A 27,728-nucleotide genomic window follows, 5' to 3' on the forward strand; every position below is an offset into this window, starting at 1 on the left:
ACTTTCCTTTCTTCTAAGTCTATGAAGTAATCTTTATGCTTCTCTTTCAATACGAAAAGCCAATGGACAGTACACTTTTTAGCAGAAAAAAAATGCAACATTATTTAAATGGGTAAATATAAATTTATACCAACTACCTAAAAGTTCTGCCTTTAAATGGTCAATGCATACACAAAATAATTTAAAGTAAAATATAAAATAAAACCAACATTGTTTTTTGGGAAAGCACTGTATATGTTGCAAACTAATAGGAAATATTTTATGTTAAACATTGCAAATCTCACCTAAATCCTGATAATTTTAATTTCTAAAAATCGTTAGTCATTAAATCAACTCTTTTCTAAAAGAATACTCCAATATTTTACATTTCAGAAATTTTAATAGTTTTTATTTGGCAAAGAGAAGCCTAAGAATTTTTTAAAAAACATTTCCAGAGGGAACATTGTTTACCATAAAATAAATTTGTGTGATTTGGGAGGACAAATTTCAAATGTATATTTTTGATATATGTGCCAATTTTACAATTAATACAAAAAGGATAAAGTCAGTTGAAATATTTTAAAAATGTAAAAACCAGTCCAGGCAACTATAACTATACAATCTTGCTGTAAAAGTACTTATATCAAATTCTGCCCAAAATATGTATGCAATATAGTAAATTTTAGTTCCTCAAGTCATTCTTCACTGCCGGCTGGCTTTGCCATTTTCTGTTGTCTCCATTCTGAAAAACAGAAGAGAAAAATGAGTTGCTAAAATAAAACATTCAATAATTGCCCATATTTTTTCTCCAACTTTCACACAAAATTAAACTGTTTATATATTCACAGGACAAAAGAACATCCGTCCTTTAGAAAAGGACTACAGTTAGGATTCTTCTGCTACTCTTACGTTCCTGGTTCCACAGACGGATGCACACTGAAGCTTAGAGGAAGTAAGTCCCCTTCCCAAGGTTTCATTTCAAAGGCTACTTTTTTCATGATACCTCTTCAAACTTAAAGCTAAGGAAAAAAACCTCTACCATTTAGTCAAGAATTTACTTCCTTTTCCCCTTTTCTAGTAAAGAAACTCCTTTACCAATACATTTTCAAGAGGTCTTCCAAAAAGGATATTAAAATAATCAGACTTGAGACTTGTTCAATTAAAGTCAATATTCCTAATACTGTATTACTTAACAGGAAAGTTTTTCTCCCCCATTATTTTATACAGGTTCAGTGTTGTATATCAAGTGTTCCCCAATTTTCCCTCTATGATGCTTACTGAGCAATGAAATGCTCTAAGGAATATATATTTTCAAGGTTATGATCAACGTAATCAAGTCTTTTATAAGTACCAAGAACCGAAGGAAGTAGATTTTTTCTCTTTAGAGGTAACACATATCAACTCATTACATTAGTAATAAAAAATTACTGAACACGACAAACAAGCAACGTTTATTACTTTTAACTTAAAGCAATTCACAAAACCAATTTCTACAATAAATAATACAAACCCATTTTCCTCTTTAAGATGTTGATACAATTCAGCTCTGTTATTAACAGAGTTCAAACGTCCAGCAAACTCCTGATGTTTTCTGGAATTGGCCGTATTGATTCTATTACTCCACAGGGATAATAAGGACACTGGCCCTGGTGTTACAGTGTGAAAGAAGAGGAAAAAGGTGTAATAATTCATTACCTCAAAATTTACAAATTAAAAAAAAAAATGTAGTTGAGAGAGAGAGAGAGAGAGAGAGAGAGAGAGAGAGACAAAGCGTGAGCAGGGGAGGGGCAGAGAGAGAGGGAAACAGAAGGTCTGTAGTGGGCTCTGAACTGTCAGCACAGAGCCCGATGTGGGGCTTGAACCCATGAACCATGAGATCATGACCTGAGCCAAAGTCAGATGCTTAACTGACTGAGCCACTCAGGCAGCCCCCAAACTTACAAATTAAAAAATTTTACCTTTAATTTACCATCGCTAATTTTATATAATTAAAGCAATATAATCTTTTCCTTATTCTAAATGTTTAGGGTTCCCCAAGACCAGCTACTAGTTTGGTGATTTGCTGGAAGGATTCAATTAACTAAGCCAAGTTATAGTCACAACCAAGAATCACTGCAGCAACACAATAAGGATACACAGCCAGATCAGTAAGAGCAAAAGATACACTAAGCAAAGGGCAAAAGAATCCACTTGCAGGCTTTCCATGCTCTCTCCCTAGAGTGAGGGGTAACCCCAAGTGCATACTCCCTCCAGCAGCAAACATGCAGCCATGGATATACAATATTTCTTCCAGGAAAGCCCATTTGAGACTCAGAGTCCTGGGTTTTTATTAAGAACTGGTCACAAATGCATCCTCTGCCAAACTACAATTACCAAAATTCCATACTCCTAGGTGGAAAGTAAGTGTTCACCTCAGATGTAAGACAAAATAACTTCATCATTTAGGGAATGTTTTAAAAGCCAAGTTGTCAGATGCCAAACAAGGGCCAAACTTGCAAGCAGGCTTTGTTAAAGGTAACAGCTTCAAGCTTGCTATGTTATCTCTTCAGCACAGTATGAAAAGAGAAAGCACTGGCACAGCTAAAACCATTTTGAAAAGTAGAAAAAAGAAGACTCACTACCTCATTTTAAGATTCTGCTTATAGTGATCATGACAGTATCGTACTGGCAAAACAACAGATACATAGATCAATGGAACATTAAAAAAAACAAAAACGGGTGCCTGGGTGGCTCAGTCAGTTAAGCATCTGACTTCAGCTCAGGTTATGATCTCACAGTTCATGAGTTTAAGCCCCGCGTCGGGCTCTGTGCTGACAGCTCAGAGCCTGGTCCCTGCTTCAGATTCTGTGTCTCCCTCTATCTCTGTCCCTCCTCCTCCTCTCTCTCTCTCTTAAAAATAAATAAAATTAAAACAATTAAAGCAAAAACAGAAATAGACTTCCACATATCAAATTAATTGATTTCTGATAAAGATACAAAGGCAATTCAATGAAGAAAAAACAGTCTTTTCAACAAATGCTCCCAGAACAATTGGGACACTGCATACACAAAAAAAAGGGAACACTGACTCATATCTTCTACCATATGGAAAAAATTAAAAAATGAACTCAAAATGGTTCATGGCCTAAATGTAAAATCTAAGTACAGAACTTATAAAAGGATATGTAGGAAAAAACCTCTGTGAGTTTGGGCAATGCAAAGATTTCTTATACATAACACCAAAAGTACAACCATAAAAAAAGTTTTGATATATTGGACCTCATCAAAATTAGAAACTTCTGTTCTGCAAGTCACTGTTAGAAACACAAACCAGACTGGGAGAAAACATTTGCAAACCACATTATCCAACAAAGCATTTATATCCAGAAAAAATAAAGAATTCTCAAAATCTAAGAAAAAAACTGTTAAACAGTCCAATTTAGATATAACTACAATACCTGAATGAACCTTCTAGCAGAAAAATATATACAGATGGAAAATAAGCAAATGAAAAAAAGCTTACCATCATCAGTCATGAGGGAAATAGAAGTTAAACCCACACTGAAAAACTACTTTATACCTATCAGAGAAGAAAAAAATCCAGCAAGTACTGTTGGGGATACAGAACCACCAGAACTCTCACTAATTTCTGGTGCACAATGATCAGCCAGTTTGGAAAAATGAGATTCTAATAAAGCTAGTCACATACAATGGAATAAAAAAAGCTATTGACAAACACACAACACAGATGAATCACAAATGCATTATGCTTTATCAAATAAGTCCACCTCAAAAGGCAGCATACTTTAAGATTTCACTTTAAATGGCATTCTGAAAAAAGCAAGATCATAGGAAGGAAAACACATCAACCATTATGAGGGACTGGGGACAAGGGAAGTATAGGGTGCTTACAAAGGAGCAGTACTAAAGAATCTCTGGGGGTGACAGAACGGTTTTATACCGTGACTGTGGTGCAATTGACATACAACTATATACATTGTCTAAATTCAGAGAATTGCACACCAAAAAAAGTTAAAATTACTGCATATACATTTTCCAAAACTGAATGAACAAAAATACTTTTTCTCACTATAAAACTAATACATGTTCATTAGTTAAAATTTAGACAACATATAAAGGAGAAAATAAAATCATCCATAACACCACTGCTCTAACACCGATAAATATTCTAGGTTTTTTTCAATGGCAATCTATATCAATAAAACTACACTTCGGTTTTTCTGCTACTGCATTGTACAAAAAGCTGAACAGATTTTCATCCAATCCAGAAAGCATGTTTGGAATAGCCCAACCTTATATGTATCAGGCACAAAATTCACTTTGGACAGTCCTAGGAAGTCATTTTCCAAAACAGATGAAACTGAAGTATATAATGAAAGGCCTGTATAAGCTGCTGCTCAAAAGAGACATGGTTTCTGTTTGAAACCAAGTTGCTTTTCATCTGGGCCACTCTATATAGTGTTTCCAGTGTGTGAAGCATCAGGGATCTATTTAATTTAAAGTGACAAGCAAGTGTATGTGTGGATATGAACTTTTTTTTTTTTAAACAAAATGGAGATAATGGTATATATGGTTTTGTAGCCGGTTTTTTTTTTCTTTACCTCATTCATTCATTTATTCATTCAACAAATAATAATTGAACTTCTACTATGGGCCAGGACTGCATTGAGTGGTAGTGATATTAAGAGTAAACTTTTGGGGCGCCTGGGTGGCGCAGACGGTTAAGTGTCCGACTTCAGCCAGGTCACGATCTCGCGGTCCGTGAGTTCGAGCCCCGCGTCAGGCTCTGGGCTGATGGCTCAGAGCCTGGAGCCTGTTTCCGATTCTGTGTCTCCCTCTCTCTCTGACCCTCCCCCGTTCATGCTCTCTCTCTGTCCCAAAAATAAATAAACGTTGAAAAAAAAAAAAAATTAAAAAAAAAAAAGAGTAAACTTTTAAAAATCCCAGCATTGAGGCACTTGACTAGCTTTGTTGGTAGAGCATGAGCTTTTTTTTTTTTTTTGAGAGAGAGATCGTGAGCAGGGGAGCGGCAGACTGAGAGGTAGACACAGAATCCGAAGCAGGCTCCAGGCTCTGAGCTGTCAGCACAGATCCTGACGCAGGGCTCAAACCTATGAACCACGAGATTGTGACCTGAGCCAAAGTCAGAAGCTCAACTGACTGAGGCCACCCAGGTACCCCAGTAGAGCATGAGACTTTTGAGCTCGGGATCATGAGTTCAAACTCCAGGCTGGATATGGAGCCTACTTAAAAAATAAAAAGCCCATCCTTTAAAATGTTTCCAATTAGTAGCTGAGGCAAGATGTCAATAAGCAATGTCAATGCAGGACTCTAAGTGCTACTCCAGTATAATCCTGGGGTGCAATGGAAGCACCTAACTTAATTGTGAACAGAGATCAAGGAAGTCCTTCCTGAAAAAAGACTTGCTTAAGCTGAAATCTGAATGATACACATTAGCAAGAGGGAACAGTGGGCATTTGTAGCAATAATTATTCTTGGGCTATATAAATTCTGCCCTATGGACATACCATTATTTAGTTATTTTCTTCCTAACAGTGTTTGGTTGCTTGCAACTTTTTGCCACTAATAAATAATTTTTGGAGTTCTATTTTACAAGCAACATTAATGCATTGTTTAGATTAAACCTAAATTTCTCATCCTAATCAACAGTGGCATATTTTGGCCTATGAAAAATAGAACAATTTATCAAGACATTTATTTACTTTCCAGGAACCCTGGCAAATGCTTGAAAGCAAATATGATAAGATCGCTCTTATCTCTGGCTCCAAAGAAATCAGTGAAAGGAGAATATTTTACATGTATCACTATATATAGTGTGTGTGTATATATATACACACACATACATACACACACTGTCTCTCTCTCTCTCTCTCTCTCTCTCTCTCTCTCTCCCCCTCTCTCCCTCCCTCCCTCCCCCCAGAAGTATATAAAAACAAACAAGGCTTCTCTCTAGGATGAAATGCCAATAAGTGCAATATGGCCAGCCCCTGGGTCTTATTGCTTAGGAGAGGCATAGTGGCAAGAAACCAAACAATCCTTTTATCTATTTGCCATTTATCCTAAAAGGCCTAAATCTAGTTTATCCTCAAGACAACTAAAGCCTACAATGATTTCAGGAGCTCCCAAACCCAATTCACAGCTCTGCTACCCAAAATTCCTTCAAGAAGAAATGAAGCATTTCAGTCTATAAATAAGAGATAAAATGAAATGAAAACATTATGAGTTTTTTTTTTTACAGTGAAAATATTATTTATAATACCTTTACTGAAACTCACTGACATCACTTTATAGATGGGTAATGTAAGAGCTTTCCTTAAGTTCAGTAAGCAGTTTAGGGAAAAGAAATCTGTCTTCATTAAACCCAGCACACTTAGTATAGAGTCAGGAACATAAATGAATTCAAGTTTACAGAATTAAAATTTCTTACAACACAGACTTTGTAGTGAAAGTGCTTATTTTCCACAGGCTTCATTAATGAAGGTATGACACTACTTTTTCATTAATGTCAAGAAATAAATTCACTGCCTGCATTTTCCAAGGCTGTAAACAGAACCTCCTCAACAACATCCGGGAACAGTTAGTAGCTCTTCCTCATATAGGCAACAACATTAAATGACACCGCAGAAAACAGAACTAAACTGGAAGACTGTTTACAAACACAGCTACCCCCACAGCTCTACCCTACCTTTTGATTTTTCTACTGGTGGAGCTTCATCCATCTCCACAAGGGGCTTTTTGTTTGGAGGTTCTGGGGAATCGGGTGAATCTTTAATGATCTCAGCTTCAGCCAACTCTTCTTTTCCACGTTCCAAGATTCCTTTTAATCTGTTAGAGGGACACACAATAAAATCTAAAGTTTAAATTTTACTGGTTTTATTATTTTTTATGTTTTTTTAATTTTTTAATGTTTATTCATTTTTTTAAGAGACAAGAGAGAGAGCGCAAGCAGGGGAGGGACAAGAGAAGAGAGGGAGACACAGAATGTGAAGCAGGCTCCAGGCTCTGAACTGTCAGCACAGAACCCGATGCAGGGCTCAAACTCACGAACCACGAGATCATGACCTGAGCTGAAGTCGGATGCTTAACCGACTGAGCCACCCAGACAGACGCTTCATAGTTTAAATTTTTAGAACTCTAAACGGCTCAATAATTAGACTTTGTATATTGCTTTTAGTAAAAGATAGCTGCTCTCACAAAGTAAACCCAGAAACTAATGAAAATACAAATCTCAACCTAAAATCAGGTAAGAGAACTGACTGAATTAAACACAGATTTCCCTTTTCCTTCATCATCATAATTTAATAATTCAGTAATATAGTTGGCTGTAAAATATGAAAAAATGGGAGAAAATTTAAGAAGTTAAAATTAAAGAGGTCAGAAATGTGATCTTTGAAAGAAATGTCAGTTTTAATTTTTACAAATATGGACAAAATACTCTTTCAAATTACAAGTAAGATTAAAAAATGTACTATTTGTGCCCTAATTTATGTGCTGTGGAAATGTATTTACATTCCACAAACTAAGAACTTAACTCCAAGCTCATTTTGAGTTTCATCAGAGAACAGAAACACTTTCAACATATATAAAGATTGGTGGTGTCTGAAAGAGAATATTTCCCCCCACTCTTCTTAAAGTGAGCTGATTCTGTTTCAGAAGTTCAGTAGCCCTAAGAAAGAAATGAACTTCTGTCAAAGAGAATAAAATGTTCTACTTATTTTTGGATGAAATGATAGGATTTCTAGAATTAGCTTCAAAACATTCCCATGTGGGAGGCATAGTGGTGGTGCTGGTGAGGTGAGTGGTTGTGGACAGATATGAAATGAGATCTGCCATGAACTGTTAAAAATAAATGAGTAGCTATTTGTTCTGTTACTGTATATGTTTGAAATTTTCCACAGTAAACTGTTTTGTTTCTAAGGACCTTACTAACATTGCCAATATTTACCTGTTTTTTTGTTGATTACTGGCAAAGAGGTAGAAGACAAAGCCAGCTGAAATGTTATGATTCTTTCATTTTGAAGACTTTCCTACTTTTTATGATATAACCGTACAAATCACAAACTAAGGAAAGAGTGTATTACTGAGGAAGGGTTTCAGAAGTAAGACTATGTTCTTCCTCTGTGCTCCCAAGGATATCCTGTGCCTATTTTTATAGCAGCTCTTCCACCCTTTGCTGTAACCCATGACCTACATGCCTGTCTCTATCACAACCACTGGACGTTCTTCCAGGGCAAGAATCTAATACCAAATGCCTGACACATCACAGGCACTCAGTATTTATTGAACAAATGAAACCATGTCTTTGATATTCATAACACATAAAGCAAATACTGATATCAAATATGGTATGTTATGATTTGCAGAAGTTCGTTAAAAAATTCAACACTACCTTTGCCCCCAAGAGCAAAAAAACAAAAAACAAACAAAAAATCCCTGTAATTCTTAAGCCCAGGATATTTCAGATTTTAAGAATGAAAAAATTATAGTTAGATAATGAAACAAATAGACATTAAGTGAACTACTATTACATGAATGTTTGAATGTGCTACATGCAGCATGTGATGTGCCAAAAGGCACCACGGTCCTACATTATCAACAAGTCACCTCTCCGAATCTTGCCAAGATTTCTCCTGTTCATAATCTTTCACTGCTTTCTCTGATTTGTCCTCTTTGTCCTCTCTCTTTCTTCCTCGTTTCTTTCGTTCTTCTTCTTCTGGGGGTTTGCTTCTACATGCCATCAGACATTCCAATACTCTTTGATGTTTCTCTGAGTTGTTGATATGAGCTCTGACAAGGGTTTCTAACTCATTCCACATGATACGGTACTGTTCATCTCTGAAGTAAAGATTGGAAATGACGTTTTTAGAAATCCTCTTTAAATAATATTGAAGTATCACTTGCTACTGGTAAAATAAAGTAAAAGGAATCATTAAACACAGACTCTTTCTTCTTAGTGGTGTAATTCTAAGTTATAATGTATCCGATTCTGCTATTTTAGATTTTATATCATTGTATCTCAATCATATACATATGAACACTTATGTATACACACACACACATATATATATACCTTCAATTATATAAATTACAATATGAAATAAGTTAGCTTAAAAAACAGTCTGCATCAAGTAAATGTGATATATAGAGAAAGCAAGGGGAAAAAAGCTACCTTTTAGGCCCTTTTCCTCTCGTACCAACTGTGGAAATAGGTAGAGGATCATTTTTTCTTTCCATATCAACTAAGTTGTATATTGTTTTTTGACAGTTTAACACATCTTCTTCTGTCAAAGATTCTTTCACAATAACACTGGCTAATGGAACTACCTGTTAGAATTTTTTTAAGAAATAAAAAGAAAATCTGTCTTGAAAAACAAATATCAAAGCATCTAGGGAGAACTTCAATTGATTTTAAACATCACCATAGTGAGATAACCTATATTCATCATTTCAATTTTCTATTACTAATTCTTTAACTGTAGCAAACTCATATATTTCATTCTTTGCTTGAGAAATGATTATCTGTAAAAAACATATAACTAATCAAAAAGAAAGGTTGAAAACTATTTAATACTTACCGCTTGCATGTTAAAAATGGTGGTTTGTGAAATAATCATAGGCCAGTAACGGGTGTGTTTTTCTAACTGATCTTTTGCTCGTTCCAAAGGGATCTCAAGACTTCCATCGATTTTATATCTGGGGTCTAGAAAAGGAGTTAATCTGTTTTCCCTCATAAATTCACCAAAATCCTAATGATAACCAAATAAAATAAAATTAGAAACTATTTTCTTATGTTTCAGTATGGATTACATGTAATAGTCTGTTGCCCTGATGCCTTCTCTCCTGTGATACGCAACAAAGTATTTTCTCTAACAGTTCCCTTACTAATTCTCCCCATCTTTTTGAACATGAAGTCTATCAGCCTTTATTACAATGGAGATGGAAGAAAGGCTCAAACATCAATGCATTCATGGTTCTTTCTATTTTTTAAAAACCAAGAACACTCATTTTTCTTCACTTCTATAATTTAACTCTTTTGTATCATCTACAGATAAAGGAAGGAGTTAATCATCTTAGAATACCAATGCTTATTTAAAAATTACCTTGACATAACATCAAAATGTTAACAGTGGTTATCTATGAATGATGGAATTATAGGTAATTTACAGCTATTGTTTTTGATTAAAAAAAGATATCTATGTTCTCTAAATTCTCTGCAAAGAATACTTATTTTCTCCTTACTAAAAAAGATATAAAAATAATAAAGAAAAGCCTAATCAAAAATAATTACCTATAGTCTATAACACTTCTGTGATTTACCAAGTACATTCCTATATATGAATCACATTTAATTTCCACCACCACCTCAAAGTAGACAACCATAAAGTACTAAATATATAAAAGAGGAGGGGAACTGAAAAATTAAAATGAGAATAGGATTTCTACCCAAAATAGACACAATTTCTTTGTATATATCTTTAAATAACAAAAATTTAGTGTTATTTCAAAATAGCAATCCAAACATTGAACTGTTTTTATTTGCCATTAAGTTACTACAAGGTAAACTTCCACCTGAAATATTCAAGTCAATTTCCATTCTTTCCTATAATTCCAGGTGTCAATGCTACCCATATACTTCTCGATATACACTGAATACATAATGAAGACCACATAGTGATAAATAGTTCTTCTGAGCAAGTATTGCAGGAAAGTCACCTAATTAAAATAATAACTCATGAACTTCTCCAAACCCCATTTTGTCACAGAGCTTAGCATGTAATAAGCATTTAATAAATATTTGCTGAATGGTGGCAGGCTCAAAACATAAAATTTGTAAGTATTAGAATCTTACTGTGATCCGGTAGTCTGTAACTCTGCCTCCACATCCCTCACTAATTGAAGGTGGATCTTCTAGAATGGATCGAGAACTGCTAAGGACATGCAAAAAAATCTCTCCTCCATGGCTACTAAGCATATGACTAATGACTTTGGAACCTGACTTTCGTGGTTGCTCCAATAAAACAGAACGACCTGTCAAAAGCAAGATTACTGTATCAGTGATGAAGCTCATATAGGCTGTTATTTTTTTCCTCATTATTTATGTCTAGATTTTTCATTTTATTTATTAAACCTCATATTTTAAGCAGTATAGCTAATTCAGTATATCTGCATTTCAAGTCCTAAAAGTCTGAATTCTAGCCTTAGCTTTCTCTTGGTCACTCAAAGCTTACATAGTTGTACAGTTTTCCAAAGTAAGTATAGTGGTCTCTGGTACAATGTTTGGTTACATTCTTTATACATTACAAGTACATACAATCTTTCTCCTGGACATCAAGAAGAACAGTGAGACAACTGCTGGATAACTCTCTAGCTATCAAAGCTACACAACATTTGGGGGAGAAAGCAAAGTCTCAATGTACTTGCACAATACCTCCTTATCAGCACAGTTACCATAACTACTTTCTATTTCACATGACCAAAGGTTATTTAATCTACACGTTACACAGTGTTAAAATCACATTTTGCTTAAATTTGACCCATCACATCAGTGGTTTCAAACCTAGTCAATCAGAAGAATCAACTGGAGAAGCTATTAAGAATTTAAATTTAGTAAATGGACTCCAATTTTTTTTTTTTTTTAATTTTCACACAAGGAAACCACAGACTTAAGAGTCATATAGGTAAGAATCTTATGGCATAATACTGAAAATGCAATGTTTATTTATGATTAAGGTACAGTGTGCAAAAAGAGGTCTATATATACTTTGCAATTTAAAATTTAACAGGCCAGGGTAAACAGTCTGTATTATTCTACCAAAAAAATCAACTTAGACTCTAACAGCCAAATTTTAAAATTAAAAATACTTAAAAATATTTAAATAAAACTTTTTATGACAATATGGAAACATAAAGTTATCTTATTTTTTTAAAACATTAATAAAATTGCTAAAAGGGTATTTACAATTAGGTAACTTTAGAAGAGTTTTCGAAGATAAAACAGTTTTAGGTTATCTTAAAAGAGCTTTCCAGAGTACAGATTTTCACATATCCTTACTAATAACTTCACTTGTAATATTTTCAGCCCAAACAATTAAATGTTGAAAATTACCATTTAGAAGAAAATTAGTAAGGCAGGAGGAAGGTCTGCTATTTACGTCTACAGGTGAAATTCGATAAGCGCCAGTGCAATAGTGTAATTCTGAAATGGGAGAAAACACTGATTTGAAAGAATATAAAGGAATTATTTCCACAATTAAAAGAGGGGGAAAAAATGTTTGTTGAGCCCCTAAAACAATGAAAAACATAAATTCAGAAATAAACTAATGATCCCTACATATACCCACTTTTAGAACCTCTTGATTTATCCTTTCCTTTTTCTTTTTTCCTTTCTTTTCTTCTTTTTTTAAGTTTATTTTGAGAGAGAGACCATGAGTTAGGGAGGGAAAGAGAGCAAGGGGAGACAGAGAATCCCAAGCAGGCTCCGCACTGCCAGTGCAAAGTCCAATGAGGGGCTCGAACTCACAAACCGTGAAACCACGACCTGAGCCGAAACCAAGAGTTGGACACTTCACCAACGGTGTCACCCAGGCACCCCTGTTTCAATTTCCTTAAAATACCTACCAATGTTATTTGTCCTGGGTGTGCACCACTTTAATGTTATCGTTTCTTTAAACGAGCCTTCTCTACTGCTGCCACCTATGTGAGTATCACCTTTAAAAATAAGCCAGAGAGACATTACAAAATAGATCACAAACTTCATTTACTTAGGTAAGACTTCCAAAACAGTTTAAACTCTATAGGAGAAAACACCTCTGGGAGAACATCAATTCTATAAAGTATCCTAGAATAATACCAAAAGGAGTTTAGATATTTGCTCTGATTAAAACAAATATTCAATTATCTTCAAATTTCTCATTAATCATTTCAGTCACTGCACTGAAAGTCAACAGCAAAAATTTTTGTTTATTTTAATAATATACAACTGTTCTCCTCTGACACCATGAAATCATAATATGGTCAAATACTCAAAGAAAGTGTCAGGAATCTAAAATGAACTGAATCCTAATGAATTTATGAGGAGAACCATAAAATGAGGGATCTAGAAAATAAATATAAAAAGATGTAACAATGAGCATGTTTTGCCTCAATGGAGTCTATAGTAAAACAGAGTGAACAGATGTTAAGAAAATAATAATGAACGAGTGAGGACTATAAAGTTGACAATGCTTTGAAGGAGATGTGTACAGTACCATGAGCATCTATACACAGAGATCTGACCTAATCTATGACACCAGGGAAGGTTTCTTTGAGAAGTGAAAAAACTAGTTTCAGTTGTCAAAGGATAAGGAGAAATTAAAGAAATGAAGGAAAGAACATTTGAGCAAGGAAAAAGCAGCAAATGTCAAGATACTGTGACAGGAAGGAGCATGAAGTTTCTGGCCTATGCACTGAAACAGGAGTACGTTGTGAGAGGAAAATGGAAAGGAGGACAGGCCAGGCAATGCAGGGACTGGTAAGACATTTAAACAGTTGGGTCTTTATCCAAAGGGTAACAAAAACAATAAAGGGTTTTAAGCTAAGGGAACATGGTCAGGATTAGCATTCTGAAAGCTATTCTAGCTCACAGGTCAAGAGGAGACACACCATTTTAAGGGGCTACTAAGGAATAGTAGATAAGAAAATAATAGGCTGGATCAGGGAGATGGTAATGGTAGTAGAGATGCAGTTGTATGAATGTATTTGGGAGACACTTAATAGGTAAAATCAAGAAAATGTGATGATGGCCTGATATGAAGAATGATACAGAGATGTCTCAAAGATGACTGAGGTTTCTGCCTTAAACAACTGGGTAGACAATAGGGCCATTCACTAAGAGAGGGGACAGTAGAAGACCGGTTCGGGGGGCAGGCTCCTAAGTTGTTCTGGGAATGTTGAGTTATAGGTGCCGGAGAGACACCTAGCAGATATAACTAGGCAGTAGAGGATATAGGTCTACAGCTTACGGAAGCTATCTGAGCTAAAGCGTAAGCCTACTCATCAAAGTCCAGCTCTAATGTCATCTCTGTAAAGCTTGCCTAAGTCACAGAGGCATAATCACTTGCAACCCTCGTGATCCCACAGCACCCTATTCATAGTGCTACTACAGCATTTACAAATGGTTCCCTTGTGTCACATAGACAACATGTCAATTACTATCTTAGAGAAATATTTTGTGTCACAAAGAATATTCTTAACATTTTTTTGTTTTAAAATATTTTAAAAGTTGGTATTAACTCAGTTAGTGATATAATTTCCACACACCGTATTTTCAAAAACAAGTTCTTTAAATTCCTTTGTTAAACATTAATACATCTGTTTATCTTAATAGTTTTTTTCACATTACAAATTTGTATTAGATTAATTTCTTTTTTTTTTTTTTTTTTTAATTTTTTTTTTTTCAACGTTTATTTATTTTTGGGACAGAGAGAGACAGAGCATGAACAGGGGAGGGGCAGAGAGAGAGGGAGACACAGAATCAGAAACAGGCTCCAGGCTCTGAGCCATCAGCCCAGAGCCCGACACGGGGCTCGAACTCACGGACCGCGAGATCGTGACCTGGCTGAAGTCGGACGCTTAACCGACTGCGCCACCCAGGCGCCCCTGTATTAGATTAATTTCAAGATTTCTTATACACTGAACAAATGTTACGACTGGTTGATGGATACTAACTTCAAAAAAGATGTATAAAACATTATCAAAGTTAACCATTTAATTCTCTGATAGCATCAACTTACAGAGAAAACATTAGAAAGGATTTAATCAAATGTCAAAACTTAAAGGCAATTTCACTGAATTTTTTAGGAATGGATGGATTATTAGTTCATCTAATGCAGCATCTTTATTTTATTAAAGTGTGCAAACTCAAGTCTAGAAACATACAGATCTTGCTAGCTGGTGGCAAAGCTTTAGCTAAAACTCTGATCTACTAACTCCAGAGCCTTCTCCCAAGTTATGCTAATAGAGTTGCAGAAATCATGATATTGGTGATGAGACCTACTGACTCGAATAATTTTTAGAAGAAAACAACAAATTTAGATTTCAGAACAACTGATCTTTACGCAGGCAAGTTGGAACTCTATCACTCTTTCAAGTCAGTTCTTGTTCCTCTTGCTTTCCCAAGGTGGTTTGCTTGCAAAAGACAAACTATGACATGACTGTACCGGCTATCTCGGTATTTGTTCCAGGAGGCTAGTGTTTCCCAAAGTAAATTCTACAGAACACTAGTTCCATGGCCATTAGTAGACAGTATTGTGGAATAAGTGTGGAAAGAGGTGGACTACAGCCAATCAGGTCTGTTTACTGACAAACTTCTGAAAGTTGTTAGTATGCTTTCATAGGTTAGATCTTACAGAATAAAACTTTTCAATGTCCTTTTCTTACCACTTTTCAGGAAATCCACATGTGCATCTTTGTGATGAAGTAGTTCCACATCATAATTGGCAGATGTATTCGCGTGTTGTTCTTCCTTAAAGTAAAATTTAAAATAATTTAGTTTTATTTTCAAAATAATGAAGTTATTATTCACTTTGCTTTTTGCTTAAAGTGAGATAAAATATACCCAACAATAATTAGCTATAATATTGGGACAGTTTGCTCGGTAATCTATTTAAAGATGCAATAATTTTCCAACGCAATATGAACTCTATAAAACTACTAGCTATATAGAAGTAATAAAGTATTTAATGATTTTTCTTACATCAGAATTAACATAAATGACTCTTCCAGAATTTTAGAGTTTTTTTTCTCTAAATGCATTGTCTTGCCAATACATTTTATAAATACAACTGAAGTAGCTTATACAAATTCAAAGTGAAATAGTTGTTTAAAGGAGGAAATAGCATCTTTAAATACCTACAGGAAATTAACAACACCAGTTATATAAAATAGTAAATACAGACTAATAAACAAGTTTAGTAACTTGTTTTCACTAAATAGTAAATAAGAACTTCAATAACATCAGTTTACAGGGAAAAGACAAAGATTGAAGAAAGGGTCACACCAGTCGCACACAAATATGATCAAATTTAAAAAACAAGGTATCTGTCACCCTCAGAGTATTTTTCTTGTACCTCATGAAATTACACATATTAAAATATATTATGCTATTTTACTTGATAATTTCTGCATCCAAACCATTCTATTAGATAAGGCTACCATTTCTATTAAAGAGCCAGTCATTTTATAAGGAGGAAATTAATAATGAATAGATTATACTTCTCATGAAATTCAGTGTTCATCATATGGCGGCAAAACAATGAAATTGGACTTAAAACTGTGCTTGTCCTAGACAACTTAATGATGACATAATGGAAATAAACAGGTACCAACAGATTCCTAAGAAAATCCATTAGTAAAATCATAAAACTTACATCTTTGGTTTTTCAGCTAGAGTATAATAAACTTTTTAAAAACTATGAGCTATTTTTTCTATAGTCAGGCCTATTAGTTACAAACACCTTCATACTAGATGAGCAAGAACAAAAATATAGGAAATAAAAGATCCACTAGAATGCACAAAGTAAAATCTAATAACATAACCATCAGGAAAAGAATCACAGAAAAAATAATCATTTAAGATAGAGATTGTATTTTGATGAAAATAATGAAAACATAATTAAAAACAAAAAGCTGATATATAGTACTCTTACGAGAAAGAAAACTACAGAATTTTGTTCTGTGATCCTTTTTGTTGCTTTTCACTATGTACTGACCTGGTCAAAGACACTGAATGTGGGCTAGCAAAACAGAAAATATGATATGGGGAGAAAAAGTTAAGGTCCAATCAAAATAAATAATACATGTCAAACAAATATTTAAAAAGCAAACCATAACTTTCAAAATAGCAAGAAAAAGTACTGCCTACCTTCATTGGAATATTTGTAATAGTAGTTGAAGCCAAGTCAAAATGTTGCTGTACCAAAATATTTAACTTGGTAGCAAGATGCCGTCCTGCACGAACACTATGAACTTCACTGGTTAAAACAGGGGATAACTACCAAAAAAAAAAAAATATATATATATATATATGTATATATATACATATATATATATATATGAAAAAAAAAACAACGTTAATACATTGTGACCTGGTGTCAAATATTTTACTTCAGTCTATAAATATTAAATATTTTTAGTTTTTGGAATTTGGAAAAAGTAAAAAAGCCCATAAATTAACTATGATTATTATTTTAGCAAGAAATGTTCATGTATTTATTCATTCAACAGACAGGTACTAAGCAGACCTTACTACATTGTATGCCAGAAACTACATGAGCTATTAGAGGATACAGCAATAAACAGGCAAAGTCCTTTTCCTCTTGACACTCAGAGTGCAAGTCTTCGATTCAAATATTTATTTTAACTTACAATTTTTACTTCTATTTATCTATATGCAAAATGGATTTGAAATGGCCCACAGAAATACTGTAGAAAATAAGTAATTTTATGGAGAGGAAAAACACTTGCAGATAAAACTGCTTATTATAAAGAATACGGGAACTGCCACAAACATATTTCATCACAAATAAATGCGATCAGGCAGCCAAAAGTTACTTTATGGCAAGATAAAGTGTATGTATACATATATCTTATATATAATTTGTATATACTACCTATCATGCTTATTATATCTATAATATCTGTCACAAATAAATGTTTAGTTATTACAAAGAAAGCCAACATACTGCCATGTTATCAAAAGAGGCAGAAAAAAGTTAACAGAAAAGGGGTTTACACTGGAAACCACTTAAAAACACAATGAAAGAGCTAAAGACCTAAAAATACCAGTTAACTACAAAACATTCAGACTAAGGTAATACTTCACCTGTTTGTATTAACTAAGGCTAAGAGAAAAAACAGAACATAAGAACATACATGTTTAATTATATAAATATACACATCTATATTTCTAAACACAGACCACTGATGGGAGAATATTACATGATGCAAATCCATTTGAAAATCAACAGACCCATTTTTTCCTTTAAAATTGTTCAAATTTATTTAAAAAGTAAAAGCAAGATTAAAAATTAGCTTTAGCTTTTTATCCTCTGGATAGGTAAAATTAATTTGTTATTAGAGTCCATTTTTGTTAAGAAGTGTATTACTCCTCTAATGAGGAAAAAAAGATTTTTATACAATAAAAAGTTATTAAAGCAAATGAAATCCATTACAGTAATTGAAATTTTAGCATCAATACACACTATGTACGGTTTTGCAACACATTTAATTAAACTTCAATAGGCAAGCAAAACAGAAAACACTTTAAAATCTACAATTATAACATGAAGAACCCAACTAGGTGTTTTGCCAGAGATGGCTTTGCGAACTCTAAATATCTTCTTGGCAGAAAATGTTGGCAATGTGATTATTTTTATGCTAACCCTTCTCAGCATTTATTATTAATAAATGACAATGATCTTTTCTTCCATTACTTCTGCACTTACCTCCTTTTTAGGACGATCAGACACAAGGCTGTCTTCACCAACTGCGTAAGTATGGATCAAGACCAGTTCACACTTCTGAATCTGCATGAGACTTAAAGAGAAACTTTTCACTTAGAATCTAAAAACACATAGTATGTAAAGAAACCAGGTAGGTAGACTATTAAGAGTTTAATATACTAAGTGCATCTCTATAATCAGATACTACTGTTAACTAACACAAAAGCTAAATATTTAGAAAAACTGTATAATTGCTGTACTTGTATGGACATTTAGTAAATATATGAATTTAATTCAAATGCACATATGATACTTTCTTGTATGTTTGAAAAACAGAATAAAGGAAAATGTCTTATAATCAGGAAAATTTTCCATAGATAACTACCACAGAGAAAATGAATATATTACACATTTGTTTCCTTTTTTTTTACTAATGATTTTTAAGGACAAAATCGGGCAATCCTAACCATTACCTATAAATGGTTATTTCTAAGAACACAGGATTTTCAATGCTAGAAGTCTTTTATTTTGAAAATGGTTTTAATTTTTGAAAAATTTTTATTTTGAAACTTCCAAACCTACAGAAAAGCTAAAGGAAAAGTACTATGCAATGAATACCCATACACCCTTAACCTAGATTCATTAACTGTTAGCTATTTTTGTTTTCCCTACATAAATATCAAATATACATTTTTTGACTAACTAGTAGAGCCAGTAGAGAATTAAAGGGAATACTACCAATTACTATTGAAATTATTGGAGTAATTATAATGAAATACATGACTATAAAATGGAATATGTATTTCACTTATGATTATACTCACTGATCTGAATTTGCAGCAAGCTTGTTATGCTCGTGAATTGTTTCCTGGACACAGTCCTCAAGCATTCGCACATGACTATCACTATGGCATAAAAAAGAACAAACTTAAATAAACAGTAAGAGAAAAAATTAAACACACTATTTAGCTGTCGTATCTTGTTATAGGCACTTAAAATTACTTCAGTGAGGACGGTCTTCAGTATGCTCATTCACAATACCAAACAGCCAGCTGAAAAACTAGTGAGAAAAAGTCAGATTAACCCATATGATGACAATCTAAGCAGCTTTCACTGAAATGACTATTTAAGAACTGGATAAATACAGCTTCAGTATTAGGCCACCTGAGATATGCTTAACCGCTAACATGCTGTCCTGTTTTTTTAAGTAAAAACTGCAACAAGACATTAAAATTCCCTCAATGAAAGAATCACTGTGATTAATGTCTCACCTTTTTGCATTAGTAATGCAAATTATTCGTCCTCTATTTCCAACACGTTCTGCATTTTCCATTAGTAGAGTACGAGCCTCATGTTGGTATTCTGTAATTTTACACAGGGTTTCCACTGCTGCAACGAGACCATGCAGAATGCTGCAGCATTCTGGATCTGCTCGTGGATTAGGAGGCCCAACAGCAGCTAATGCTGCCATTAGCTAAGTAAAAGGGAAAATAGTTATGTTGACAAGAGTATGTACAAGTCAGACAAAGACATCACAGGAAAACTACAGACCAGCGTACCTTAAAAATATGGACACAAATATCCTCAACAAAATACTAGCAAACCAAATCCAGCAACATATGAAAAGAATTATACACCATGACAAAGTGGGACTTATCCCAGGAATGCAAAGTTGACTTAACATCCAAAAATCAATTAATGTCAATACCAACACAATTTTTAAAAATCACACGGTCATCTCCATAAACACAGAAAAAGCATTTCATAAAATCCAAGACCCTTTTATGATAAAAATACTCAACAAACTACAAATAGAAGGAAACTCCTCAAGCAGAAAATAGCATCTAGAAAACCTACAGATAACACCATGCTTCATAGTAAAGCCTGTACATGTTCTAAGATTAGGAAAAGAAGGATGTCCACTCTCATCGCTTCTATTTCACACTGTATTGGTGGGTCTAGCCAGGGCAATTAAGAAAAAGAAATAGAAGGAGCCAGAAGTAAAATTATCTCTATATCACAGATGACGTGATCTTGTATGTAGAAAGTCAAATGGAATCTACTAAAAAACTGTTAGAAATAATAAGTCCAGCAAGTTGCAGGATACATGATCAATACACAAACACAAATTGTATTGCTACACACTTGCAATGGACAATCCGAAAATAAAGGAAACAATTCTAATATAATAGCATCAAAAAAATAAAATACTTTGGAATAAAATCAACAAAAGAAATGCAAATTTTATACTCTTGAGAACTACAAAACATCACTGAAAGAAATTAAAGATCTAAATGATATAAAACATCCCATGTTCATGAGTTGGAAGACATAATATTGTTAAAATTGCAACATTACTCAAACTGAACTACAGATTAAACATAATCTGTGTCACAATCCCAGCCGACTGCTTTGTAGAAATGGACAAGGTGGTTCTAAAATTCATATGGAATTGCAAGGGACTGAAAATGACCGAAACAATCTTGAAAAGGAACAAAATGGAAGGACTGTGCTTTGTATATGCATAAAGACACTCTGGAATGAGCCATGAAAAACTAATAGTGGTGGAGATAAATAGTGATATGCTAGTAAATCAGTTCCCCAAAGTGTGGGGAAAGCCCTAATCTGTAGTGTTTGCCAGTATCTATGGTTAAATAAAATACCCCCACCATGGGAGATGTCAAGATTCACTGAATGCAAAGTTGGTGTAAGCAGGGTCCAGCACACTCATTGAGACAGGGGATGAGTTGGAAAGTTTTCCCGTTTACTAACACAAACATGTATGTGGAAGTGTACATATGTACATGTGTATGTATGTAAATTTTACTTCTAAACTATATAGGTATTACCTATTCATAATAAGTAACCAGAAAAGAAAGAAAAAAGACTGTGTATAAACGACTATATAAAGTCTCTGGTACATAGGAGAAGCTCAATAAAAAGTAGCTTTATAGGGGAGGGATTCTGTGGTCCTGAAGAAAGTAGCAGAAAGCAAGATTAACTTTTAAGGTCAGACAGAGATGGGTTAAAACTCTGGCTCTGCCTTTTAATGCTGTGTGACCCTGGTCAATTCCTCCTAACCTAAAAGTGAAAATACTAATATAACCTGTCCCACATTAGTATAATACTTGCAAACTTGATTTAATTTAGCCAACAAAAATCAGACCCAAACTCCTGAAATCTGACAATTTTTGGTGATAAAATTTAAGATGTGTAGGATAGAGTTATGTGCTATAACAGAAAGAGCCCTGGACCCAGGTATAGAAGTCAAACAACATATAGCCCCTGTGGGCTCCATTCCTTCACCTGCACAATGAAGGAGTCGAAGCAAAAGACATCTAAAATCCTTCTAGCCCCCAAATTTGTCTTTGATCTCTTCCACTTGTTACTCATGATTGTTGACAATAACTAGGGAAAGGTATGACATGGATAACCAAAGCTAAACATTAAATGTGTTAACACAGGCAAGCTTATATATAATTTATACAACATGTCAATTATTTCATATAATCTTAAACACCAGTGAGCTGCTATACAGTTGCCTTCCGAACTAGACTGGAGTTTCCCCTTCTGTTCACGACTTAAAAACAATCAGTGTGATACAATGTGCCTTCACATTCAGAAAGCAGAGAGAAGTAGCAATTCTCTTATCATTGGTATATGTGCCATTATGAGATGCACAACTTTTACTGCACTGCAGAGGTGAAGTAAGGAAAACCTATGCCAATTTGTACTGATTTTTTTTTTCATACACAACAGAGAGACTTCAAGCTTCTTTCACACTACCTCTTGAAAGAAGTAAAGCAAAACACATGCCATTTCAGAAAGAAAATGCAAGGAGAATGTACAGAATCCTTAATATTACTTTTTCAAGTTAAAAAAAAAAAAAAAGAATAAAGAACATTCTGGAGTGATATAAATGCAAAGCCAAACCAATAAAAGCCTGCTGCTTGAGTGAGTTACCTCAAAAGAATAAAGGGTTAGATATGTTTACATACATGATGATACTAATCACAACATTTTAAGACCAAACACTGGGATAAACACATTTTCTTTAAAAATGTTCCGTTTAAAACACATTTACAACATGAGATTATCTCCACTGAAGACCATCCATTAACAAAAAAATTTAACACGAAAGAATTCAAACAATGTATTCAAAAATTTCACTAATGTCTGTCTCTCAGATACATCTTCATCAGTAAAGAAACCAGTAAACTGAAGTCTTCCATCCAACCAACAATAGCAAAGAACATAAGCTACCACAAACCCAATATCCTTAGACAAATAATGTTTAAGAAGCACCAGGCCTATTAAGCGGCCAGCTAAAACTGGAGCAAAAGACTGCTCCAAGAAGTTTTTCAAGACAAAAAAACGAAGCTGTTACATTTCTGATAAAAATATTGGGAAGTTTTGTAGAAACATGAGGAAAAGCAGCAACAGATATACATAAAATTGAGCAATTAAGAAGGAAATGATAAATTGTAAGAATAAACAAAGAGTCACACAAGAAAGGAAATAATATGTAAGACAAATCATTATGTTTCAGACCTTAAACTTATACAGTACTATATGATACCTCAATAAAACCTAAAAAGAGAGAGAAAGGAAATAACCACATATACTACTTAGCTTAGCAGTAACACTTTATATAGATATTATAATGCAAATATGCAATTTTGAATTAACAAAAATTCTGACATAACAACACTGAGAAAATGAAGGAACGGCAGAAGGGAGGTAGAGGGGCATGGGTGGCAGAGAATATAAAAGTTAATTCCTCACTAACAATAATGATAAAAAAAATAAAGTTTAAATTGAGAATTCTATCAATAGCAGTAAAAATTTGTTATTTTGAAATATGGAAGAAAATACTAGATGAGTTAGAGTTGAAAGTTTGCTTCTAGGAATTGGGGAAAGACTGGAATGAAGATAGCTGGCTTTCCTTTAGTAGTAGTTGTTTTAAAACTATGTGCAAATACTATAGTGATAAAAAAAAATCTTTTAAATCATCTTTCAAGAAAGTATTACCACATTCAGATAATTTTCAAAAATGGCCACAGCTCAAAACCTAACCATACCTCCTGCAAATTTTGGTCTTCTTGAGTCCAAGAATTTAAAACATGTGCTCCAGAGTCACTCACAATGAAATTCACCTGATAGATTTCAAAGACAGAATTAGTATTCACATCCAATTCCACTGAAATCACATCATATTTAAAATAATATGCAGTTCCTAGAACTGGTTTGCTGATTCATTCATTCACTTTATAATTCTAGAATGCCTAGTATCTGCCAGGTGCTATCCTCGGCACTGGGGATTTGGAAATACAGTGATGAATGAAAGTTGTATCACTCACAATGTGGGGAAAGTCAGGGGTTTGTGGGTAGTGGTAAGACAGAGGGCAGTATGGGAAGAATACAAACAAATAAATGCACAAGATTATTTCAGTGAGTGACAAATGCTATAAAAAAGAAATTGGTTAGCTACTTTAGGTTGGGTGGTCTACAGTGGCAATTGGGGGGAATCCAAAATGACCAAAAGAAAACAGCCATAAATAGAGCTGGGGATAGAGAATTCCTGGTACAGCAAACGCAAAGGCCTCAAAAGGATGAAAAGGTCAGAACAGGCAAAGGGGTGGGGGGAAAGCTCAGAGAAATAAGCAGTAGCCATATCACAAAAGGCATTGAAAGTCAAAATAGTGCATTTGGACTTCAATGCAAACCAAAAAAATACTATCACAGAAGATGATAATGCTAGTAAGGATATATTAGAAAATACATAAAATGACGAATGTTCTTTTGGAGGAGGGTGAGATTCTTTCTTTCCTCTGGACTATATCATCTAATCCATGATCTTTTTTCCTACCATCCATGAAATACTAGTTTTGCACCCCTAATAAATGTGATAAGTAGCCTTCTCTCCTAAGCCTTACCTGACAGGGACATTTTACTAGCCACTTCAGTTACATTATCTCATTGAAATCTTACATCATAGGAAGTAGGTGTTATGCTTACATGGGAAGAACCAGACTTGGAGAAATTAAGCAATATGATCAAGGTCACACTGTGGTAGCTGATGAAGCCAGAATTTGAACCAAAGCCTGCACCCTAAATGACTAGTTATCCTCCCTTTCGTATTTTTTTACCCTACATAATGCACAATTTACTGAAGGACTAAAAACAACTTACATTTAATTTGGAAGATATCTGAATATATAGATTCTCTATGTTCAGCCTTACTGTTACTGCCCTGCCTGTGCCAGTCTAAGAACTGGCTAGGTCCCAGCCTAGGCTGCTCCAAATGAGACAAAGCAAATCATCCACTTGTGGCTAACCAAATGACTCTCCCAAAATAAAATAGCTGAAATGATGAAACCTGAAGGTAATTTTCGTATCTGGAATCTATCAATCTTCAATCTCTCTTCTTGTGGATAAAAACAAATTCCTCTTAGCATTCTTAAGAGCATTTCTTTCTAACAGCCAAATCCTGCAGCAGTTTAGTGTGCATTCACTAACACTATGAGCAGCCAGCCTGTTTAGGTTCAAATTCTGGTTCTGTGTCTAACTAGCTGTGTGACTCAGGACAACTTTCCTGTCTTTACCTCAGTTTCTACATCTCCAACATGACAATAATAAACACGGCTGATATTCAGATCGTACACACCAACACAATCTGACATTGCCCACAGCCCACATCCTTTCTGCTTAGGCCAGCAATAGCTCTCAATGGTCAGTGCCTGTTCTATTCGGGTTATTATATACTTCGAATATTGTCCCAGTCATTAGAGTAGCTACCTTATAGGACTGTTGTGAGAATTAATGGAGTTAATAAATATGAAATACTTTGGATATGACTGGTATGTGTAAACGCACCATAACTGTTAGCTGTTATGATGGTTATTGGCCCCAATTAAACATACATAACATATTAACTGCAAAGAAGAGTTCTAAATACCACATTTTTAAAGTAGTAAACAGTTTCAAGTTAAATCTATAGTAAATTCTTATATTAAAAAATGTAACAGGCAGTTAAGTCCATCCCCCCAAATCATGATTTTTCTTGTACTTCACACTCACCAGCTTTTTGAAAGGAAATATATCATACATTATTCTACAATATTCCATGGAAGATTCTACTGAGCAAGTCCACAAGGATTTAGATATGGGGGCCAAAGGGATGATTCCTTGGGTCCTATTCTTCACCAGCATATCAAACTCGACATGCTGTCTGCATGATTCTGCCATGTAAGGGCAGTGATCTACAACAAATACTGTTTTATGAGATTCAGAAAAAATCTTCATTTTGTTTTAACCTGTAAGGGATAAAATATATTAGCCAAATGTCTTATACATGACATTTAATATCCTTAAATTGTTCCTAATTAGTGTCTTTTCCTCAAAAAGATTTGGTAGGGAACATGAATAATCAGTATTCAAAGAAATTTATCCAACAGGATTTAATGAGGTCATGACTAGAAAGTAGCTATCAATTTGAGGGATAAGCTACACCACATTAAGCTGTCACTCTATCAGTCACAGGCAAAATTACAGTCCATACAAAATTTTGCTGTTTGAATGAACTTAAAATTGTCAGGAAAAAATGCTTACAAATAACTGTGGTCGATTGCCTTCCATAATACCAAACATAACAAATGATAAATCCTCTTCAAATACACTTCTAATGATTCTTCCTAATTGACATCACACACAAACCCCCAAACTAACCCAAGTCAGTAGTTTTGGGCTTCCCTCCAAAAAGTCTTAAGACTTCTGAAAAAGGATGAGGGGAGCCAGAATTAACAGGAAAGGGGAGTGACAGCAAAAGGAAAGCCCCAAATATAAAAAACATCTCCTAAGACAACTGCATATCGGGTCTTCGCATTAGGATAAAGACCCCAAATTCAAACTCTTACCCCTTAGTATTTGAAACACCATGGTAATTTACCATGTAGAACAGAAAACTTAGTTGCTACCATTCACAGAGCTGGAGAGGAGAAACTTTTAAACTTTTTCTTATAAAAACTCCCTTGCTTCGCTAAATAAAACCTTATACTGAATAGACAATCCACATTCAAAAAGCACATGGTAAGCAAAGTGTTCATCAAACCGAACTGACTTTTTACGATCTAGCTATTTTCTTCTGCTTTCAAACACATTTCCCCTTCATGCAAACTCTTCTTTGAGAAACCTAGTCACATTCTGCTGGAGAGTGGGGGGTGGAAAGTACAAGGTGAGTGAATAGGGAAGACCTCAGGATCGAGGTTTGCTTACTTTCGTGCCTGGTCCTGCAGTGAAAACGAACAGAGGCTATGGACCACAGCCTCTCTGGAAAAGGCTGCTGGCTGGGTGGGGAGGGTCAGCGCACAGTCAGGAGTGTCTGGTACCAAAGACAGGGAACTATGCTTTCCCCGCTCATCTCCTAGCACACCGGTCCTTCCCAGGCTTCCTAAATGCAAGAGCGCGCGCGCGTGCGCGTGAACACAAACACTCACACACTCGGACTCGCGCGTGCGCAAAGCCCTCTTCCACAGCCCCGCCAAGCTGCCCTTCCCCCTCGGTGGGCCAGACGCCCAGCTCGCAGAACAGGAAGAGGGCGGAGCCAAGAAAAAAATGCCTCCGACGCTCAAGATTTTCTACCGGCTAATTTTCCCAATAACCCACTGGGAAGATTGATCCGGGCGACCATAGAGACTCCACAACAGCGAAGTACCAACCACAGCACCGCCTAAGCCAGCCACGCTCTCTTAACGCAAGGCCCTCCCACCAGGCCTCCACCCGGCCTCCCTTTCTCGGTTTCTCCACCCAGGCCGGCTTCCCCTGTCAAAACTCGCGACACTTTGCGAGAAGCCAAGCGAAAACCTGAGTAGATTAATAGGGAGGGACGTAGAAGGGAACCGCCTCCACCTCTCGCGCATGTCTGCAAAGACCCGCAAATAAATCTCTGGCTTTGCCCCCACCGTAACGTGAGGAAGGAAATCTCGCGAGGTTTGGGTCCTCTGAGCGTGCAGGTCCGAGGCGGTCCGCGGAGGTTTACCTCCGGCCAGTGATGGGGCTGAGCTCCGCTGACCTCTCCAGCCGCATCTCCACTGATGGTCTCTGCTGGGTCCTGAGTCTGCTCGCTGAAGAAGGTGAACAGACGAGCGGAGTCTCTTCCCTTGGGTGCGTAGGTCCCTGTTAGCAGAGGCTTTGAGTCCTAACGCCACTGTTGACGGCTGCGAGGGATTGAGACCAGAGTAAGTGGAATAA

General features: G+C 35.2%; 2 protein-coding genes and 1 long non-coding RNA gene across 9 annotated transcripts in view; 1 reads left to right on the forward strand and 2 right to left on the reverse strand.

The window, feature by feature from the left end:
- Positions 1 to 470: 470 nt before the first annotated feature.
- On the reverse strand, positions 471 to 27,318 carry INTS13 (integrator complex subunit 13). 4 transcript variants are annotated; one of them, XM_045465205.1, is made up of 18 exons: positions 27,197 to 27,306; positions 26,754 to 26,928; positions 25,560 to 25,795; positions 23,561 to 23,635; positions 19,751 to 19,953; positions 19,304 to 19,384; positions 18,483 to 18,573; positions 16,901 to 17,029; positions 15,418 to 15,502; positions 12,619 to 12,708; positions 12,107 to 12,214; positions 10,850 to 11,028; positions 9,576 to 9,746; positions 9,170 to 9,324; positions 8,605 to 8,835; positions 6,686 to 6,825; positions 1,490 to 1,625; positions 471 to 721 (listed from the first exon to the last, which is right to left on the reverse strand). In XM_045465205.1, exons 3-18 carry the CDS (start codon positions 25,782 to 25,784, stop codon positions 682 to 684), a joined length of 2,139 nt encoding a protein of 712 aa, XP_045321161.1. In that variant the 5' UTR covers positions 25,785 to 25,795; positions 26,754 to 26,928; positions 27,197 to 27,306; the 3' UTR covers positions 471 to 681. The 4 variants fall into 4 exon arrangements, with proteins under 4 accessions (XP_045321161.1, XP_045321160.1, XP_045321162.1 ...); XM_045465204.1 differs by having other exon boundaries at positions 27,144 to 27,272; XM_045465206.1 differs by having other exon boundaries at positions 12,107 to 12,196; positions 26,754 to 27,318.
- On the reverse strand, positions 3,708 to 4,961 carry LOC123591246. Its single transcript, XR_006709186.1, has 2 exons — positions 4,912 to 4,961; positions 3,708 to 4,671 (listed from the first exon to the last, which is right to left on the reverse strand). It is a non-coding gene; the product is annotated as an uncharacterized LOC123591246 (long non-coding RNA).
- A 214-nt stretch (positions 27,319 to 27,532) lies between the features above and the next one.
- The window catches only part of FGFR1OP2 (FGFR1 oncogene partner 2), a 34,795-nt gene continuing 34,599 nt past the window's right edge, over positions 27,533 to 27,728 (forward strand). For 2 of the 4 annotated variants that reach the window (XM_045465210.1, XM_045465212.1), the window contains exon 1: positions 27,533 to 27,641. The gene's annotated coding sequence lies outside the window, so the exon portion shown is untranslated. Of the gene's footprint in view, positions 27,716 to 27,728 lie in introns of all 4 variants that reach the window. The other 2 variants (XM_045465209.1, XM_045465211.1) reach the window with 1 other exon arrangement.

The sequence above is a fragment of the Leopardus geoffroyi genome, chromosome B4, assembly GCF_018350155.1.
Source record: "Leopardus geoffroyi isolate Oge1 chromosome B4, O.geoffroyi_Oge1_pat1.0, whole genome shotgun sequence".
In the NCBI taxonomy this organism is placed as follows: Eukaryota; Metazoa; Chordata; class Mammalia; order Carnivora; family Felidae; genus Leopardus; species Leopardus geoffroyi.